General features: G+C 45.7%; 1 protein-coding gene across 1 annotated transcript in view; it reads right to left on the reverse strand.

Moving 5' to 3' along the window:
- Positions 1-20,407, reverse strand: part of rin3 (Ras and Rab interactor 3) — a 53,443-nt gene that overhangs the window by 7,159 nt on the left and 25,877 nt on the right. The window contains exons 3-12 of the mRNA XM_079262395.1: positions 19,486-19,594; positions 19,327-19,399; positions 19,093-19,184; positions 15,868-16,852; positions 6,413-6,593; positions 6,170-6,341; positions 5,897-6,018; positions 5,644-5,830; positions 5,411-5,542; positions 4,498-4,664 (exon numbers count right to left, since the gene is read on the reverse strand). Coding sequence (XP_079118521.1) covers positions 4,498-4,664; positions 5,411-5,542; positions 5,644-5,830; positions 5,897-6,018; positions 6,170-6,341; positions 6,413-6,593; positions 15,868-16,852; positions 19,093-19,184; positions 19,327-19,399; positions 19,486-19,594 — 2,220 coding nt within the window. The remainder of the gene's footprint in view (positions 1-4,497; positions 4,665-5,410; positions 5,543-5,643; positions 5,831-5,896; positions 6,019-6,169; positions 6,342-6,412; positions 6,594-15,867; positions 16,853-19,092; positions 19,185-19,326; positions 19,400-19,485; positions 19,595-20,407) is intronic.

Here is a 20,407-nt window from a genome sequence, read left to right on the forward strand (position 1 = left end):
GGAGGGTGTGTTCCAATTACAGGGGAATCACACTCCTCAGCCTCCCTGGTAAGGTCTATTCAGGGGTCCTGGAGAGGAGGGTCCGCCGGATAGTCGAATCCCGGATTGAGGAGGAGCAGTGTGGTTTTCGTCCTGGTCGCGGAACAGTGGACCAGCTCTATACCCTCTCTGGGGTCCTGGAGGGGGCATGGGAGTTTGCCCAACCAGTCTACATGTGCTTTGTGGACCTGGAGAAGGCATTCGACCGTGTCCCCCGGGGGCTCCTGTGGGGGGTACTCCGGGAGTATGGGGTACCGGACCCCCTTGTACGAGCTGTCCGGTCCCTGTACGACAGGTGTCAGAGCTTGGTCCGCATTGCCGGTAGTAAGTCGGATTCGTTTCCAGTGAGGGTTGGACTCCGCCAAGGCTGCCCTTTATCACCGATTCTGTTCATAACTATATGGACAGAATTTCTAGGCGCAGCCGAGGGGTTGAGGGGATCCGACTTGGTGGCCTCAGGATTGGGTCCCTGCTTTTTGCGGATGACGTGGTCCTGTTGGCTTCGTCTGGTCGTGATCTCCAGCTCTCGCTTGAGCGATTCGCAGCCGAGTGTGAAGCGGCTGGGATGAGAATCAGCACCTCAAAATCTGAGACCATGGTCCTCAGCCGGAATAGGGTGGATTGCCCTCTCCGGGTCGGGAGTCAGGTCCTGCCTCAAGTGGAGGAGCTTAAATATCTCGGGGTCTTGTTCACGAGTGAGGGAAGGATGGAGCTTGAGATCGACAGACGGATCGGTGCGGCGTCTGCAGTAATGCGGGCTCTGCGCCGGTCTGTCGTGGTGAAGAAGGAGCTGAGCCAGAAGGCGAAGCTCTCGATTTATCAGTCGATCTACGTTCCTACCCTCACCTATGGTCATGAGCTGTGGGTCGTGACCGAAAGAACGAGATCTCGTATACAGGCGGCTGACATGAGTTTCCTCCGCAGGGTGGCCGGGCTCTCCCCCAGATAGATATGTGAGGAGCTCGGTCATCCGGGAGGGGCTCAGAGTAGAGCCGCTGCTCCTTCCCATCGAGAGGAACCAGTTGAGGTGGCTCGGGCATCTGGTCAGGATGCCTCCTGGACGCCTCCCTGGTGAGGTGTTCCAGGCACGTCCCTCTGGGAGGAGACCCCGGGGAAGACCCAGGACAGGCTGGAGGGATTACATCTCTCGGCTGGCCTGGGAACGCCACGGGATCCCCCCCGCAGAGTTGGCAAATGTGGCTGGGGAGAGGGAAGTCTGGGCTTCCCTGCTTAGGCTGCTGCCCCCGCGACCCGACCCCGGATAAGCGGCAGAAGATGGATGGATGGATGGAATATAATGCATAAATATGCAATAATTATATGATATACTGGTAAGCTCATACAATAGAAAAATGCTGAAATATAGAAAAATAAATAAAATAAATAGTTAAATAAAAGAGATAAATAAAAATAAAATGAATAAAAAAATATCAGCACTTGTTGTGCAATTAGTGTGTTGAGGTAGTGAGGTCACATGACTAAAAAGCTATTGAACTTTGAAATCTTAAAAAATTCATATAAAATACTACAGGATGAAAACAAGGAAAATAAAGGCTGTGCAACATGTGGCAGGACTAGATGAGCAATTAGGCAGTGTTTGAAGTGTGTAGGTCACATGACTAAAAAGCTATTGAACTTTGAAATCTTAAAAAATTCATATAAAATAACCCGAGGTGAAAATGGAGAAAATAAAGGCTGTGCAACATGTGGCAGGACTAGATGAGCAATTAGGCAGTGTTTGAAGTGTGTAGGTCACATGACTAAAAAGCTATTGAACTTTGAAATCTTAAAAAATTCATATAAAATAACCCGAGGTGAAAATGGAGGAAATAAAGGCTGTGCAACATGTGGCAGGACTAGCTGAACCATTAGGCAGTGTTTGAAGTGTGTAGGTCACATGACTAAAAAGCTATTGAACTTTGAAATCTTAAAAAATTCATATAAAATACTACAGGATGAAAACAAGGAAAATAAAGGCTGTGCAACATGTGGCAGGACTAGATGAGCAATTAGGCAGTGTTTGAAGTGTGTAGGTCACATGACTAAAAAGCTATTGAACTTTGAAATCTTAAAAAAATTCATATAAAATACTACAGGATGAAAACAAGGAAAATAAAGGCTGTGCAACATGTGGCAGGACTAGCTGAACCATTAGGCAGTGTTTGAAGTGTGTAGGTCACATGACTAAAAAGCTATTGAACTTTGAAATCTTAAAAAATTCATATAAAATAACCCGAGGTGAAAATGGAGAAAATAAAGGCTGTGCAACATGTGGCAGGACTAGCTGAACCATTAGGCAGTGTTTGAAGTGTGTAGGTCACATGACTAAAAAGCTATTGAACTTTGAAATCTTAAAAAATTCATATAAAATAACCCAAGATGAAAATGGAGAAAATAAAGGCTGTGCAACATGTGGCAGGACTAGCTGAACCATTAGGCAGTGTTTGAAGTGTGTAGGTCACATGACTAAAAAGCTATTGAACTTTGAAATCTTAAAAAATTCATATAAAATAACCCAAGATGAAAATGGAGAAAATAAAGGCTGTGCAACATGTGGCAGGACTAGCTGAACCATTAGGCAGTGTTTGAAGTGTGTAGGTCACATGACTAAAAAGCTATTGAACTTTGAAATCTTAAAAAATTCATATAAAATAACAGAGGATGAAAACAAGGAAAATAAAGGCTGTGCAACATGTGGCAGGACTAGCTGAACCATTAGGCAGTGTTTGAAGTGTGTAGGTCACATGACTAAAAAGCTATTGAACTTTGAAATCTTAAAAAATTCATATAAAATAACACAGGATGAAAACAAGGAAAATAAAGGCTGTGCAACATGTGGCAGGACTAGATGAGCAATTAGGCAGTGTTTGAAGTGTGTAGGTCACATGACTAAAAAGCTATTGAACTTTGAAATCTTAAAAAATTCATATAAAATACTACAGGATGAAAACAAGGAAAATAAAGGCTGTGCAACATGTGGCAGGACTAGCTGAACCATTAGGCAGTGTTTGAAGTGTGTAGGTCACATGACTAAAAAGCTATTGAACTTTGAAATCTTAAAAAATTCATATAAAATACTACAGGATGAAAACAAGGAAAATAAAGGCTGTGCAACATGTGGCAGGACTAGCTGAGCCATTAGGCAGTGTTTGAAGTGTGTAGGTCACATGACTAAAAAGCTATTGAACTTTGAAATCTTAAAAAATTCATATAAAATCACACAAGATGAAAATGAGGAAAATAAAAGGCTGTGCAATGTGTGGCAGGACTGGACTAGTAATTAGGCAGTGATTTTAGGTGTGTAAGTCACATGAGTAAAAACCTATTGATGTTTGAATTGATTAAAAATTCATGTAAAATAGGACTAGATGAAAATGGAGAAAATAAAGGCAGTGTAGCACTCACAGATAAATCGTAAACTGTTTAAAATTGTTTTGACATTCATAGCCCCAGTGGTTGCGGAGATAGTTATGTTTAAATTCTGCTATGGTTAATTTTTTGACGGTCCCTAACTATCCGCCGGTGGTGAAGACCGCTGCGGTGAAATTTGCTGTCACAACCCCACGACAAAGCAGCTTAGGGTCGGCAATTCATTACGAGGAGACTGGGTGTTCAAATATAGATGGAAGGTATGAAGTTAAGAAGACCGTTGCATCGTGCATCTTAACCCCACGACGAGGTGGTTTCGGGTCGGGAGACTGGGTGTCCGAATATCTGTTGAATATCAAACATCAAACTAACTTTACCTCGGTCAATTCTGCGGAGGAAACTCATTTCAGCCGCCTGTATACGAGATCTCGTTCTTTCGGTCACGACCCACAGCTCATGACCATAATTTATCAATTTATTTAACGACCATTTCTAAAAAACATGGAAGATCTCAGATAAAATGCAGCGTTCTGAAATAAAACCTGAAACTAGGCATAATTTATCATAATAATTAATATCTATAATTCCTTTTTTACATATTTACATGAGAAAAAAAGAAAAACTTTGGTTCTTTCTCACTTAGAGGGAAAAATCTGAAAATGAGCAACTAAGCGAATGTCTGTGTGAATTCATGTTGCTTTAAAAGATGATCTTAACACTGCTCCATTATCATCTCCGCCATGCAGTGTAGTCTGCTTTTCTACGACAAAAAAGTCATTCTTCAATTCAGAAAATGTTTTCAGATCTTTTCTCCTGAAGTGAGAAAGAAACAACACAGAAATGAATATTAACCGGCTGGTTTACCGTGTGTCTAATTATCTTCCTGCTCTGGCAGATTATTTCACCTCATTTTATTCTTAATTTTTCCAAATTAAAAGATTTTGTCTTATATTTAGACAGCTCATTTTTGCCGTGCAGAGACGGAGCTGAGGTCGTCCAGGTTTCTGCTGCCTGATGTCAAACATACCATGGTAATGAGTAAACCTAGTGAGGGTGTGTGTGTGTGTGTGTGTGTGTGTGTGTGCCTACCCGAACTGATGCTTGGGCCATGCGCTCCTGGTTGAGCGTGCGCCGTCTCTCCCAGCGGTGGATGGAGTCCTGAACCTCTCTGCTGAGCTGCCGCGTTGGTGACCTCTGCTGGTCAAACGTCTTTATGTGCTCCAGAGCCCCGTAGGTGGTGGTCAGATAGTAGGAACCTGCACGGGACCAAAGGCCTGATCAGAACTATTCTGAACACACAACACGGCTCGACCAGGAGATGCTGGTCATAATTCATCTGTGTTTTACGCAACACATACAGTAAATGCAAAACGTCAATGAATGTTAAAGTTTTCTTCAAATGAGGTCATATTCATTCCTTTTTATGTTGCAGAGCTGCAACACATCACAGAAAATGTGCTTCAGTGACTCTTTGTTCCCATTCCTTCTCCCAGCTCCTCCAGGATGATCTAATAATGAGGAAACCAAACGATGAAGAGTTTCAGGTGTTATTCGTCTCCTGAAAACACGTCTTCAGGTGCTCGTGGTGGGTTTTTGGTCACGCTGCAGGCAGGCCAGTCCACTACTCTACACTGAAAATCCTCCAGATCTGACTGTAGAGGAAGAAACATGGAAATCCCTTCAATCTTTCTTTGATGAACACTGTTGTCTTCCTCACTTTTGACAAACTGGAGGTCCTCTGAACGACACCGCAGCATCGTCACCTGCCATAAAAACATCAGCAGTGTTCTTCTCGTTTCCAGCTCTACGTTGTTCCCATCATGACAACTTTCAGATTTTTTTGCAAGTTTAAAATGCTAAAATGTAAGTAAAGGGAAACAAAGAAGACAAGATAAAACACAACGTATCCCTGCACAAGCTGCCTTTCCCATTCTGTCCAAAGCTTTCCTCAGGCGAGCTGTTTGACGTGGTGTCGGCCGTACAGTCGCATGCGTGGGCCTACCTTCTCCCAGAGTTAATGACGGGTCCATCAGCTCCATCATGTATTCAACATCCAGCTGCAAGGCGGACAGATTGGATCTGGCCAGGACGTACATCATTACAGGCAGGAAGTCATCAGCACCGTGGGCCCGCCCTAAAACACACACACACACACACACACACACAGATGCTTGCAGGGTTGTGTAACTTCGCTGCATGCAGGATCTGCATCGTCTGGTGTGGCGCTGTTCTGACCTGGGCAGCTGACAGACATGGAGTCGTAGATGATCTTGCAGGTCTTCAGCAGCAGCTCGATCTTCCTCTGTGGGGAATATTCCTGATGGAGGTTGTTCAGTTTAATGCTGATTTTCTCCATGGCAGAGGCCTCGGGGACGGAGGTGGTCACTCCCAAAGCGGTGGTGGTGCTCCCCAGGACAACAGACTGACACACACAACATCAGCATCACTGCTGCTTTCGCTAACAGCTCCTGATCCGACGGAGTCTCACCTGGTTCTGCGCCAGCTGCTTCATGCTGCCGGCATTGCTGTGCAGTTTCTCCAGACTCTGGTAGATGGGGTCCCTCAGGGGCTTCAGGACACTTTTACACAGAGCTGCCTCCACGATGTTCTCTGCAAACACATGCAAAGCTTTTCTTTAGCTCTGATCAACACCCACACCTCCATCAGGGTTTTTTTTTATCATCATTTACAGGAAACAGGATGTGGTTCAGCAGGAAATGACAGAGATAAGGCATTCCCCATGAATGCATCATGAAATCACCCAGTTTGTCTTGTGTATACTGATGTTGTGGCTCCAGCATGGCCTGCAGCTCCGTACTCTGCAGGAGGTAACTCTTCAGCTGAGTCATCATCTGTCTGATCTCCTGCAGGAGCTCTGTGGTAGTCGAGTGTTTGGACATGGTCTCCAGCGTGAATGCTCGGTGCTCTTTCACCTAAAAACAAAGCATGACTCAGCGTTTTGTGCTTGAACCCTAAATCACATTGGAATGAATGATCTACTCACCAGGTTACCAAAGTAGCTCAGTGGGTCCCTGGCCAGCTCTACGATGCGCTTGGTGAGGCGGCGGTCGTGGCTGATGAGTCCGGTCAGCACGGTGGACAGGCGGTTGCGAGCTCGGTTCAGCATGATGGTGGTGGGGGTTCGCCTGATGCCGGTTTTGGGGCTGCGGCTCTCTGAAATGCTCCTGGAAGGGAAACACCGATACTCAGACTTTCTTCTGATACTGACGTTAATTGATCAGGAGGTCCAGTTTCCACAGAAACCTCCTAAACAGAAGGACGGTATCATGTTAGGATAAATCTACATGTACAAATCTGCAGCCAGAGTCCTGACCAGAACCAGCAGGAGAGATCATATTTCTCCAGTTTTAGCCTCTCTTCATTGGGTGCCTGTTGAATCTAGAATAGAATTTAAAATCCTTCTCCTTACATATAAAGCCCTCCACAACCAGGCACCACTATATATCAAAGACCTCATAGTTCCTTATATACCAAGCAGAGTACTTCGTTCGCAGACTGCAGGCTTACTTGTGGTTCCTAGAGTCTCAAAGAGCCGAGCAGGAGGCAGAGCCTTTGGTTATCAGGCCCCTCTCTTATGGAATAAGCTCCCAGTTAGTGTTAGGGAAGCAGACACCCTCCCCACCTTTAAGACTAGGCTGAAGACTTATCTTTTTGATAAGTCCTATAGCTAGGGATGGTTAGCATCCCTTAGTTATGCTGCTATAGGTTTAGACTGCTGAGGGACATTTCCTGATACACTGAGCTTCTCTCTCTTTATCTCTCGCCCCCCCCGGGTTCTGCCGGAGGTTTCCTTCCTGTTAAAAGGGAGTTTTTTCCTTCCCACTGTTGCCAGTGTGCGTGCTCAGGATGGGAGATTGAGTTGGACTCAACTCAATCTGTTGACTTCCTTATATAGGCTGTTATGAATTGGCTTTCATTATGTTTTTTTTTTTTTTACTGTCTGTAAAACTTCTTGAGATGGCATTGCCGTGATTTGATGCTATATAAATAAAGTTGAATTGAATTGAACTCACAACGTATCGCATGGATTTCAAGTTTGTGGTCAGTAAATCTGAGGTCCATCCATCTTCTGCTGCTTATCCGGGGTCGGGTCGCGGGGGCAGCAGCCTAAGCAGGGAAGCCCAGACTTCCCTCTCCCCAGCCACATTTGCCAACTCTGCGGGGGGGATCCCGAGGCGTTCCCAGGCCAGCCGAGAGATGTAATCCCTCCAGCGTGTCCTGGGTCTTCCCCGGGGTCTCCTCCCCGAGGGACGTGCCCGGAACACCTCACCAGGGAGGTCCAGGAGGCATCCTGACCAGATGCCCGAGCCACCTCAACTGGTTCCTCTCCATGTGGAGGAGCAGCGGCTCTACTCTGATCTTCTCCCGGATTACCGAGCTCCTCACCCTATCTCTAAGGGAGAGCCCGGCCACCCTGCAGAGGAAACTCATTTCAGCCGCCTGTATACGAGATCTCGTTCTTTCGGTCTCGACCCACAGCTCATGACCATAGGTGAGGGTAGGAATGTAGATCGACTGGTAAATCAAGAGCTTTGGCTTCTGGCTCAGCTCCTTTCTCACCACGACAGACCGGCGCAGAGTTCAGGTTCAGGTCTAGATTTAGGTTTAGGTTCAGGTCTAGAAACAAGTTTAGGTTCAAGTCTAGATTCAGGTTTAGGTTAAGGTCTAGATTCATGTTTAGGTTCAGGTCTAGATTCAGGTTTAGGTTCAGGTCCAGGTTCATGTCTAGATTCAGGTTTAGGTTCAGGTCTAGATTCATGTTTAGGTTCAGGTCTAGATTCATGTTTAGGTTCAAGTTCAGGTCTAGGTTCAGGTTTAGGTTCAGGTCCAGGTTCATGTCTAGATTCAGGTTTAGGTTCAGGTCAAGATTCAGGTTTAGGTTCAGGTTCACGTCTAGGTTTAGGTTTAGGTTGAGGTCTAGAAACAGGTTTAGGTTCAAGTCTAGATTTATGTTTAGGTTCAGGTCTAGATTCCGGTTTAGGTTCAGGATCAGATCTAGGTTCAGGTTTAGGTTTAGGTCCAGGTTCAGATCTAGGTTCATGTCTAGATTGAGGTTTAGGTTCAGGTCTAGATTCGGGTTTTGATTCATGTTTAGGTTCAGGTGTAGATTCAGGTTTAGGTTCAGGTTCACGTCTAGGTCCAGGTTCAGGTCCAGGTTCATGTGAGGATTCAGGTTTAGGTTCAGGTCTAGATTCAGGTTTAGGTTCAGGTCTAGATTCAGGTTTAGGTTCCGTTTTTGATTCAGGTTTAGGTTCAGACCTAGATTCAGGTTTAGGTTCAGGTCCATATTCAGGTTTAGGTTCAGGTCTAGGTTCAGATTTAGGTTCATGTCTAGATCCAGGTCTAGATTCAAGTCTCGATTCAAGTCTAGATTCAGGTCTAGGTTCAGGTCCAGGTCCAGCAGCATTAAGTATCCAAAACAGCTGTTCCAGAATATACAGATGAGAAGGATGGCGCGGTCGTATTCCAGTTGACGACACCAGGATTCATGAGGCTCTGATAAGGACATAGTGGTTCAGGGAACAGGACCCATAGAGAACCCCGTAGAGAATCTCTGGGATGTGCTGGAGGCCAGACTTGGAGAAAAATGAAGCAACAAGATGGAGTGAAACCTTATGACATTGCAGAATGGCGTGAAACAACGACGCAGTGAATCTGAGCGAACGTTCCAGTGTGGACCTTTTCTTTTTGCTCAGGCAGTGTATGTTTCAGCCTCTTTTGGACCAACGTTAGCATTGCACTGTGCTGTTTGCCACGCTGCGCCTTCATTTTAATGTTCTGATGATTTATCATGTTTTATTATTTGTTTTAGATTTCACAGTGAACATAACGTCATGATGTTCATTATGGTATTGACATCAGGACAATAATGAACATCTGATTCGATACTGGAGTTCCAGTCGGAGCTTCTCTAAAACAAAGATATCAAACCAAGTAGTTTACACCCTCACACCGCTGCCCTAACCACGTAGCTATTATTTGAAATCACTAACCAGGTAAGGTTGTTGCCTCAACCCAACCAGGAAGTGACCAAAGTGTTTCAGTAAAATTCCATCCGGCCATTCATTTTCTTTCGCTGGTTTCACTTAGTCTGTAAGTAGTTCTGGCCCTGACACAACCATACCGGACATCTCATCACCTGGCCTGCAAAACATACCACACTAGGAAAAGTAAACATATCAGCTTCTTCATTCCAAACTTATCTAACTATTTTTGGCCATAAATCCTTTTGTTTTGTAGCAGGAAATGGCAGAAAAATGTACAAAGTACCCTCAAACTCCCAACTTTGACATCTTTCAAAACGTTCAAGCTCAAACTACAACAGATTATTGCTGATCAGTTCTGTTGTTATAAAATCTTGGACATGATAACATGCTTACATATGATGACACTGGTTCTCAAAGATTTTACCCGGAAAAATAATAAGGTACAAAAAAAAATTGGCTGCTCATCTGAGGTCCAGAAGGATACTCTGAGGTAACAGGTTCAAGGGGAACCCCAAACATTGGAAAGGAAAACCTGTAAAATGAAGTACTGGGAGACAATGCCCAAATCTTGTGACCATAGGTGGAGGTTGGAACGTATATGGACAAGCAAATCGAGAGCTTTCTGCCAGCTCTCTCTTCTGCAGCAGGTTCTTTACTGACAAAGCCCCAGCCTGTCGGTTACTCCATCCTATCATCACTTGCAAACAAGATCCTGAGATACTTCAACTCCTCCACCTGAAGCAAAGACTCATTGTGCTAACGGCTTTAATGCATGCTGAGGAAGCAAACAGAACCACATCATCTGAAAATAGCAGGACTGGTATCCTGAGGTCCCCAAACTAGACCCCGACATGCCAACATGCACTGTGATCAAGTTCGTTGTGTCTACAATGCAAACACAGCTCTTACTTTGGACATACAGGGACCTAATAGCAACCGAAACGAGTTGGGTACCCCGTATTCCTGAAGCAGAGTCAAAACAGAAGCCTTCTTTGGGTCTGTAAAATCCCAGAACCTCCTCGGCAACTTCACAAAGTAAATTATCTGGTCTATTGCTCATCTGCCTGGACAAAAGTCCCTCTGCTCCTCCTGAATCAGTAAAACGTCGGCAGGTGATTACCTGAAGGGAACGGAGAAGTTAAAACCAGCTGTTGCGTGCATGTGTTGAACTGGTGTCCTGTGGTAGAACGTGTGGCGTTTAGGGGTCATATTTAAGGGCATTAACACATTGGAGGATTTATTTGGTAGGCTAACTGTAACGACAAACAAAAATGTGATGCAACCTATAACTGTGTATTTAACAGAAGTGAATCTAAAACACATTTTCTATCTGTGACATTAATCAGCTGTAAAATCCTGGACTGGAACGGTTCCTAAACTTAATTTCCTCTTGTTGTGAACATCCACATCCTGTCTTTTATCACAAGTTTTTAACTTGTAATTCCTGCCAAACATCACATTTGTGTCCGTTTCCCATAAAATGAGGGTATATGATGTTTCTGGAAACTTAAAAATAGTAGTTTTATCATTTTTGATCATGTCTGACAGTTTCATGCAATACAAAACAACGTCTGAGCCTCATTTTGTCGTATGAACCAACGCAGTTATCTCACATTCCTCGACTAGTTTGTGTTTAAGCTGGAATCTAATCAGCTGTCTTACTGCCTTTTTTCTGCTTTTTCAGCCTGTGCATGATCCTCTCCAACACATTTTCTAATCGGACTGGAGAGCTGTAGCACAGAGCCATTTCTGAGGCTCATTCCGGCTACTTTGTTTTAAATGAAAACTTTTCTCTCTGGGGAGAAAAAAAAACCCCCCAACAACTGCATCAAATATAAATTTACCTGCATTGCTGATGCGGCATTCTAATCTTCCTCTTTCATAATCTGATAAAGTTGTGTCTCTGTCCCGTTGCGAGGTTGTAAACAGCACAAACTAGTCCCTTCCTATAAATGAGAATTTTCTTTCTCTTTGTCTTCATCGCTATGTCATCCTCACCTAGAGTCGGGGGTGGTGCGCCACATGTTTCTATTCTGGACCCCCTGCTTCCTCTTAGCTGACTGTTCATGTTGTGCATCCACAAGAAGATTTACAGTTTATACTTCAGTAATTTTCTGCACAAACACCGACTACACTTTGGATGTTTTCATATTTTACAGTGTGTACAAAAAGTTTTTTCAGGTCCACGTTTAGGCATCTCTTCCTCTAACATCTGTCTGTAAACATCTGGGAAGTGAGGAGAGCAGCTGCTGGAGGTTCAGGAGAGGAATTCTGGTCTGATGCAGGATTCCAGCTGCTCTACTGGACCTTGTTGCTGGATTTCTGCTTCCATAACGGTTTGTACTGGTGGAAGGTCTGGCCTGCAGCAGACCAGTTCTCCTGTTCCACCATCAGGATGTGGTTCAGCGTGGTCCTGCTGGACCAGTTCTCCTGTTCCACCATCAGGATGTGGTTCAGCGTGGTCCTGCTGGACCAGTTCTCCTGTTCCACCATCAGGATGTGGTTCAGCGTGGTCCTGCTGGACCAGTTCTCCTGTTCCACCATCAGGATGTGGTTCAGCATGGTCCTACTGGACCAGTTCTCCTGTTCCACCATCAGGATGTGGTTCAGCGTGGTCCTGCTGGACCAGTTCTCCTGTTCCACCATCAGGATGTGGTTCAGCATGGTCCTGCTGGACCAGTTCTCCTGTTCCACCATCAGGATGTGGTTCAGCATGGTCCTGCTGGACCAGTTCTCCTGTTCCACCATCAGGATGTGGTTCAGCATGGTCCTGCTGGACCAGTTCTCCTGTTCCACCATCAGGATGTGGTTCAGCATGGTCCTGCTGGACCAGTTCTCCTGTTCCACCATCAGGATGTGGTTCAGCATGGTCCTGCTGGACCAGTTCTCCTGTTCCACCATCAGGATGTGGTTCAGCATGGTCCTGCTGGACCGGTTCTCCTGTTCCACCATCAGGATGTGGTCCAGCATGGTGGAAGGTCTTCCCTGAAAGAGACGTTGTCTGGATGGGAGCAGATGTTCCAGCATTGATGGAGCTTCCCAGATGTGGAAGCTGCCCACACCATCGGCACTAATGCAACCCCATCCCATCAGAGATGCAGGCTGATAACAAGCTGGATGCTCCCTCTCCTCTTTAGTCTGCAGGACACGCCGTCCATGCTGTCCACAAACTATTCCACATCTTCATCCAGGTTTCCACTCTGAACATTTTAAATGAGCTTTGGTCCAGAGAAGACGGCGTGTTTCTGGATCCTCTTCACATATGATGGAGCTTTAACCTGCATGAACTGGGTTCACACTGGTTTCTGGAAGCTTCCTGATCCATGCGCTGGTTTCCAGTAGAGAATCACGTCTCTTTTTAATGCAGGACCCCAAGATCACCGGCATCCAGTCTGACCTTTGACCTTGTCTTGTGCACACAGAGATTCCTCCAGATTCTCTGAAACTCCGCCCATTTTACCTCTGAGAGACTCTGCCTCTTTCAGGTGCTCTTTTTACAGACAGTAATAATTACAAACCTGTTGATAATTTCCCTGATTATCTGCTGAATGTTCCTCCAGCTGTTTGGCTTCAGCACTACCTACTTTCCCAGCTTTGTGTTGCTCTGCCATCAAATCCCAATGAACTGATATTTTCAATGAAGTAATTTCCAGACTACAAGCTGCCACGCTTTTCATACCATATTTTATCCTGCTGTTTAAGAAAACAACAAGGATAATGTATGGATTTTCACTGGCTAACGAGTCATTTAGTGCTGCATACGATGCAGCTTTCAAGTTAAAGATGATCCATGTGGCTGTTGAAGGAACTAGAGTTGCTGCACACTCGGTGAAGGTGTGGCTTTCATTCAATAGCCTGGAAATTATGTTTGTAAAATGTTTTAACATTTGATATGTTTAAACATTTTCTATGTGTTTCTACTTTCTGATGGTCTGAAAGCAGCAGCTGGCTGTGATGAGAAACCTGATATGATGTAGGGTCAAAGTGATGCAGCCGCCTGGCGTGAGGAACCATGTCTCCTGCTGACGTTGCACATTCTAAGCTCTCTGTTGGAGTTTATGAACTCAGTCTGGTTCGTGTCAACAATGCAGGCTGGTCTTGGTGCACGGTTGCCTCGAAAGCCTATTTTCTGTCCCTTAACAGAAGCAGTGAGCGTCTGGCAAAGAGTAAAAATATCACATAGCAGACGCAGCTTCCAACAGCTTCATGAATGTGGCCGTCTGAATCTGCAATGCTGAGTATTCTAGCAGAGAGGAGCAGCTTTTATAGACCGACATGGAAAAGTAAAGACGCAAATGAAATGGTTCAAATAGCTTTTCCATCTGCTCTGAGCTGCAGATATGAGAACGAGCATTAAAGCTAACCTCATCCTTATTTTTCTGACTCTCTTCTGCACAAGGATGCAGCATTAAGATCCTTACTTTGTTTTCAAACCGTAGTAAAGGAGGGAGTCAGATGTGGTGGTCTGCAGCACAGGGGACGTTGCTCCCACCATTCCCGTTCACATCTCAGATTTTACCCACAACCCCCCTCTGTCCTCTGCAGAAGGTCTCAGATGACTGAGACTTCTGTTTTCTGTAGAAAACCTTCCCATTTCACTCCAGGGAACATCCAGACATTGAGACTGGTGTCCACCTCAGTGAGAAACTGGACAGGACGGACAACACAGACGCCCTGCAGAAGGAGGACCAGGTCACCTCCACTATGAGACTGAGGTTCGCCCATTCTACCTCTGAATGTTACGACACCAAAGTGGTCTCATTAAATTTCCATGTCATGATGGGATGAGGAGGAAGCAGCACAGATGCAGACAGGAAGAGTCTTAACCAGCTGGTTAAGTGAGCCGGATGTCTCCTGGGCTCCTCGCTGGACTCCATCGAGGAGGTGGAGAATAGATGGATGTTGGTTTAGCATCCATCACAGACATCTCCACCCACCAGATGGATTATGCTGTAGTGGCTCCTTCAGTGTAAAACTTCCGTAGAGGAAGGAGCGCTACCGCTGGTTGTTGTTAGCCGTCAGACTGCAGAACAGAACCATAAGACATCCACATGTACGAGTCTGTTCCCGTCAACTCCACCAACACCCACCAACCCCAACACCCCACCAACCCCGACACCCCACCAACTCCACCAACCCCCACCAACGCCACCAACCCCAACACCCCACCAACCCCAACACCCCACCAACCCCACCAACCCCGACACCCCACCAACTCCACCAACCCCCACCAACGCCACCAACCCCCACCAACCCCAACCCCCCACCAACACCCCACCAACCCCAACACCCCACCAACCCCAACACCCCACCAACCCCAACATCCCACCAACTCCACCAACCCCCACCAACCCCAACACCCCACCAACACCCCACCAACCCCAACACCCCACCAACCCCAACACCCCACCAACTCCACCAACCCCCACCAACCCCCACAAACCCCACCAACACTCCACCAACCCCAACACCCCACCAACCCCAACACCCCACCAACCCCAACACCCCACCAACCCCCACAAACCCCACCAACACTCCACCAACTCCACCAACCCCCACCAACCCCAACACCCCACCAACTCCACCAACCCCCACCAACCCCAACATCCCACCAACCCACACCAACCCCAACACCCCACCAACCCCAACCCCCCACCAACCCCAACACCCCACCAACCCCAACACCCCACCAACCCCCACAAACCCCACCAACACTCCATCAACTCCACAAACCCCCACCAACACTCCACCAACCCCATCAACCCCACGAACCCCAAACACTCCACCAACCCCACAAACCCCCGTCAACCCCACCAACCCCAACACTTCACCAACCCCACAAACCCCCGTCAACCCCACCAACCTCAAAAACTCCACCAACCCCCACCAACACTCCACCAACCCCAACACTCCACAAACCCCACCAACACCACCAACCCCCACCAACACCACAAACCCCCGTCAACCCCACCAACCCCCACCAACACTCCACCAACCCCACCAACCCCAACACTCCACAAACCCCACCAACACCACCAACCCCCACCAACACTCCACACCAGTTTTTGTGCATAATGTGCATATATACATACATTCATTGTTTTTCTTTATTTAATTCTTTATTGTCATTTTTCTGTAAATATGTACTTAGTCATTGGATTGATATTGTTATTGATTTTGTATTAATACCCTCTTTTTATCACATCTCACTTCATCTAATCTCATCTCACCTCACATCTTATTATCTCATCTCATCTCATCACATCACATCTCACCTCACGTCACATCTCATCTGATATCATCTTACCACCTCATCTCATCACATCACATCTCACCACCTCAAGTCTCATCTCATCTCGAGATGTCAGTAAAACAGAGAAATTCCTGGTTCCTTCACAGTGTAAAGGACTTCAGGCTTTCCTTAGCATGATGAAGAGCACCTCACACCTACTTGTGGTTTTGCTCCTGCTCCTGGTTCGCCTCTCCTTCCTCCTCTGTGCTGCTGGTTGAGCAGGAGTCATGGTCAGCCCCCAGAGGGACGCCTCCCTGCGGCGAGTACAGCGACACATCTGGGCGTCGAGCTGGCGATGGAGGGGGTATTTTCATCCCAGTGCTCTGATAGGTTAATCCTCCTCCAGGTGAGTCTGTGACGCCTGGTTTGGTCCGGGGCGGAGGGACTGGACGGCATGGTTTTTTTACGGAAGGACACTGAGGGCTGGGTTTTTGTTTGACCTCCTTGTCTTCCTTCTCTCCATCTTTGTTTCCCTCCTCCTTGTGTCGGCTGCCGGCCTCCAGCTCAGCATCCTCCCCCAGTAGACCTGCTCTACTTCCTCTCTCTCCTCCACCCTCCCTCTCAGCTTTTTTGGCAGGATTGTGTCCCTTCTCTCTCTCCGTCCCCTCTCCTGTATCTCGGTCGGTGCTTTTCCTGGAGGAGGTGCGTCGCAGTGGAGCAGGAGGCAGAGGAGGAGCAGATCGACTCTGCACGGGGACGGGAGGTCTCGATGGAGGAGGTGATGTTGACACCGACTTCTTGTCTTCCCTCTCCCCTACTTCTTGGCTTCCTTCCTCTTTTTTCTCGGCTTCTGGAGTTACATTAGTTAGTGTTTGAGGTGAGGGGGGAGAGGAGAAGAGGAGGCCCATCCCGGACCCTGAGCCCAGGCTGGGGGGTCGGGGTGGGGGGCGCTTGTATTTGGTCTCCTGACTGGTTTTAGGGGGAACTTTGACTTGTGGGCTGGTAGTCTGAGAGACGTCTCCGTTCTGAAGGGAGGAGGTGAGGTTTTCCCTGATGGAGGAGTCGGGTTTGGAGGTAGAGGGGGGGGGCAGGTCTTTGTTGGGCTGCTCCTCCACAGCGACCGGGTTGACATATCGGTACATACTGGGCTGAGTGGTGTGGTCCTGATTCTTTGTCCTCTGGTTCAGATGAGATGTCCAGAAATCTGCAACAAAACAATTATCTGCAGGTTAAATGAAACCCAGTTTTAGACTTTTTAAGGTTTTTAATCAAATTTCAAACCTTACATTCAAAAAATGGCAAAAAGGAAAAAGCATGTTGCCACCTCACCATAGGTTCAAACACTTACTGGGACTGATGAAAAAATGACAATGAGTGTCTTTTGTTAGTTTTTTTTAATAGTTATTTATTTATTTTAAATAGTTTTATTTGTTCTTCTTATTTTAATGACATCATCATTTATTTAATTTTTATATTGTGATATGTGACTGTGCAGCACTTTGGAGACAGAGCCTGTTTTTGTGCGCTTTATAAATAAAGTGGATTGGATTGGTTTCTGCAGGTATGGGGTGGGGGGGTTGGAACTGAAGTCCGTGGAGCTGATGAGAAATTGCAGACGTCTGTTTGGGGGTTTTGGCAGCAGCTTTGTCCTTCTCGCTGTGCTTATGTGACTCTGAGCTTGAAGATTTGATCCTTGTATAAAAAGCTTCTTGGACAGCTTTCGTAGCTGCTGTCTGGAGCCGGTGTTAACCATGTCACTAGTGTGCAAAGCAGAGTTGCATTTACTTCCCTTGTTTCAGGTAAATCATGTTAAATTCCCATCCTTTATGAATCATTTGGATCCTTTTCCCGTCTACTGTTTTAACTCTTTAGTCTCCAGCTTACCCCTCACCTGTTCCAAACAGCACTCCTCCATCCCTTTTCCTGATCAACCTCAGTTATACTTCAACTAGCAACAATATTATTGCATTTTTATGCACAAACAGAAATTAATTCCTTCATGGCCACAAATGTCCATGTGCAAAAACAGTTTTAAAATCATCAAAAATCAATTATTTTAATGTTTTTTTTCCATAAATCATTTAAAGAGCTGCAGACCTGCTCATAACCACCAACCATTCAATCATTTTAAGGCTTTTAACCCTTTAAATACCAGTTTGATTATTTGAATTAATTATTTTGAACAAGTTTTTTTCTCTCAACAGCAGCAGTTAAATAATGCTTGTAAATCCCACATTATTGTAATAAAATAAAAAATATCTGATAAATCAGGATAACATTTTTACGATTCATTCATTCATTCTTTGTTTAAACTACTTAATCCAATGAAGGGTCGCGGGGAAGCTGGAGCCTATCCCAGCAGTCTTTGGATGAAAGGCAGGGTACACCCTGGACAGCTCGCCAGTTCATCACAGATTTTTAGGATTTATTTATTAAAAGAAACAAATTGGCAGGATGAATGTTTAAGTTGTGTTAAGTTGCTTTTCTTCTAAACACTGAACAAAACTTTAAAATCAAAAGAAACAACATAAAGTTAGAGAATTTTTGGACTTTACATTGTAACTTTTCCACAGTAACGTCACGTGTTCAGATAACATCATGTTAACTCGTCCAACCTTCACTTTTCCCTGTTTACTCCTCCTCCCCAGACCTTCTGCTCACATTTCCTGTCCTGTTGTCTGCTTGTCTGGATCTGCTGAATCATGTCCAGTCTTTTTCCTGTTAGACTCTGCAGGAACAGTTCTGTTACCAGCTAAGTTAGTTCTGTTTCTACTGAGACCCAGCAGTATGCGAGCAGCCAGTGAAATACTTCTGTAGGTAAATAATATCGACTTGACTCAGAGTCTGGTGGGTGACGATGAACTCCTCGGCCTTCAAATGAGACTTTCAACCCAATCTCATCCATGGTCCTCTTGCTTTCCACTAACTTGTGTTTGGGTGAGACTGACATCACTACCACAGGAATCACTTTTCCTGCAGGTGTTCCATGTTTCACTGCTGCAACACGCCTGACTGAAACTGGTGATACACTGTTTAATGCTCATTGATAATTCCTGACACCAAACATCTACCAAAATCCTTCATTTCACAATGTTTTCTGCCTTGTGAACATCTAAGACCGGCCAGATCAGAGTTGCATTTGTTTGGTTTGGATGTTATTTGGTAAATTCATATTGTCTCAATCAGAATAAAATCTTTTGCTTTCCACGCTGACCTTGTCATTTCCTGGCGGCATCTTCCCATTTCTTGCTGTCTTTTCATGCTGTTTTCTGGCTGCTTTGGTGTCCCTAGTGTCAGTAATTGAATCTTTTCCTAATTTCCCGTGTTTTTAAAGTCTAAATTCAACCTGAATCTGTGTTCTGTTTTTAACATATCTATGTGTATATATCTGCATTTCTGTTCAGTTGTGCAGTTTTTGTGTTGTAAAGATGTAGGTTGCCTGACCTGCACCCATCGCTGAGACGACCTCTAGCTCCTCATTTCTGGTTGCCGTGGTGATGGCTTGTGGTAACTTCAGCGGAACAGTGAGGATGTCTCTGATTAGTGGATAGAAAAAGAGCATTAACTGAAGCTGGAATAATACACTCCTGCACTTTGTGTTGTGTTTATCTGCATGAGATGAACTTGTAGTAAAAATGTGTTCATGCTGTGCAGGTGATGGACAGGTATATGTGTTACCTGCTGGAACAGTAGAAGGAGATCAGTTTGAATATGTCATCGAAAACCAGAGAGGAACCCTCCAGGTGAAGGACTGAGAACAGAAAGCAGATCGAGCGTAAATCCTGGCTCAGTTTACTTTTGTAAAAAGAGGAAGTTGCTGTGGTGTGTATCACGTACACGTCTTGTGTTGTTTGATGTTCTGGTTGTGTACAAGCGCTCCCTGCTCATCGGCCTGTCTTACTGAAATCATCGAAGGTTTGTCTTCTGCACAGTGAACCAGGAATGTCTGCAAATGTCAGCATGGACAGATAAAACATTTATTTACTGTAAAATACATGTGACATGTAAACACAACATCCACTTTACCAGCTCCACCCATTCAACTCAGATATCTAGTGAGCCAATCACACGGCAGCGTTTAGTCATGTAGATGTGGTGAAGTTCAAACTGAGCTTCGAAATGAGGAATAAAGGAGAATTAAGTCACGGAATGTGGAATGTTGTTGGTCAGAGGTCAGATCATCTCCACCATGACAATGAGTTCACTGTCCTCCAACAGCCTCCACAGTCACCAGATCTACATCCAAAAGAGCAGCTTTGGGATGTGGTGGAACGGGAGATTCTCATGGTGATGAGGTGGAACGGGAGATTCTCATGGTGATGAGGTGGAACGGGAGATTCTCATGGTGATGAGGTGGAACGGGAGATTCTCAACATGGTGAGGTGGAACGGGAGATTCTCATGGTGATGAGGTGGAACGGGAGATTCTCATGGTGATGAGGTGGAACGGGAGATTCTCATGGTGATGAGGTGGAACGGGAGATTCTCATGGAGATGAGGTGGAACGGGAGATTCTCATGGTGATGAGGTGGAACGGGAGATTCTCATGGTGATGAGGTGGAACGGGAGATTCTCAACATGGTGAGGTGGAACGGGAGATTCTCATGGTGATGAGGTGGAACGGGAGATTCTCATGGTGATGAGGTGGAACGGGAGATTCTCATCATGATGATGAGGTGGAACGGGAGATTCTCATCATCATGGTGAGGTGGAACGGGAGATTCTCATCATGGTGAGGTGGAACGGGAGATTCTCATGGT

Source organism: Telmatherina bonti (assembly GCF_933228915.1).
Source record: "Telmatherina bonti genome assembly, chromosome: 22".
In the NCBI taxonomy this organism is placed as follows: Eukaryota; Metazoa; Chordata; class Actinopteri; order Atheriniformes; family Telmatherinidae; genus Telmatherina; species Telmatherina bonti.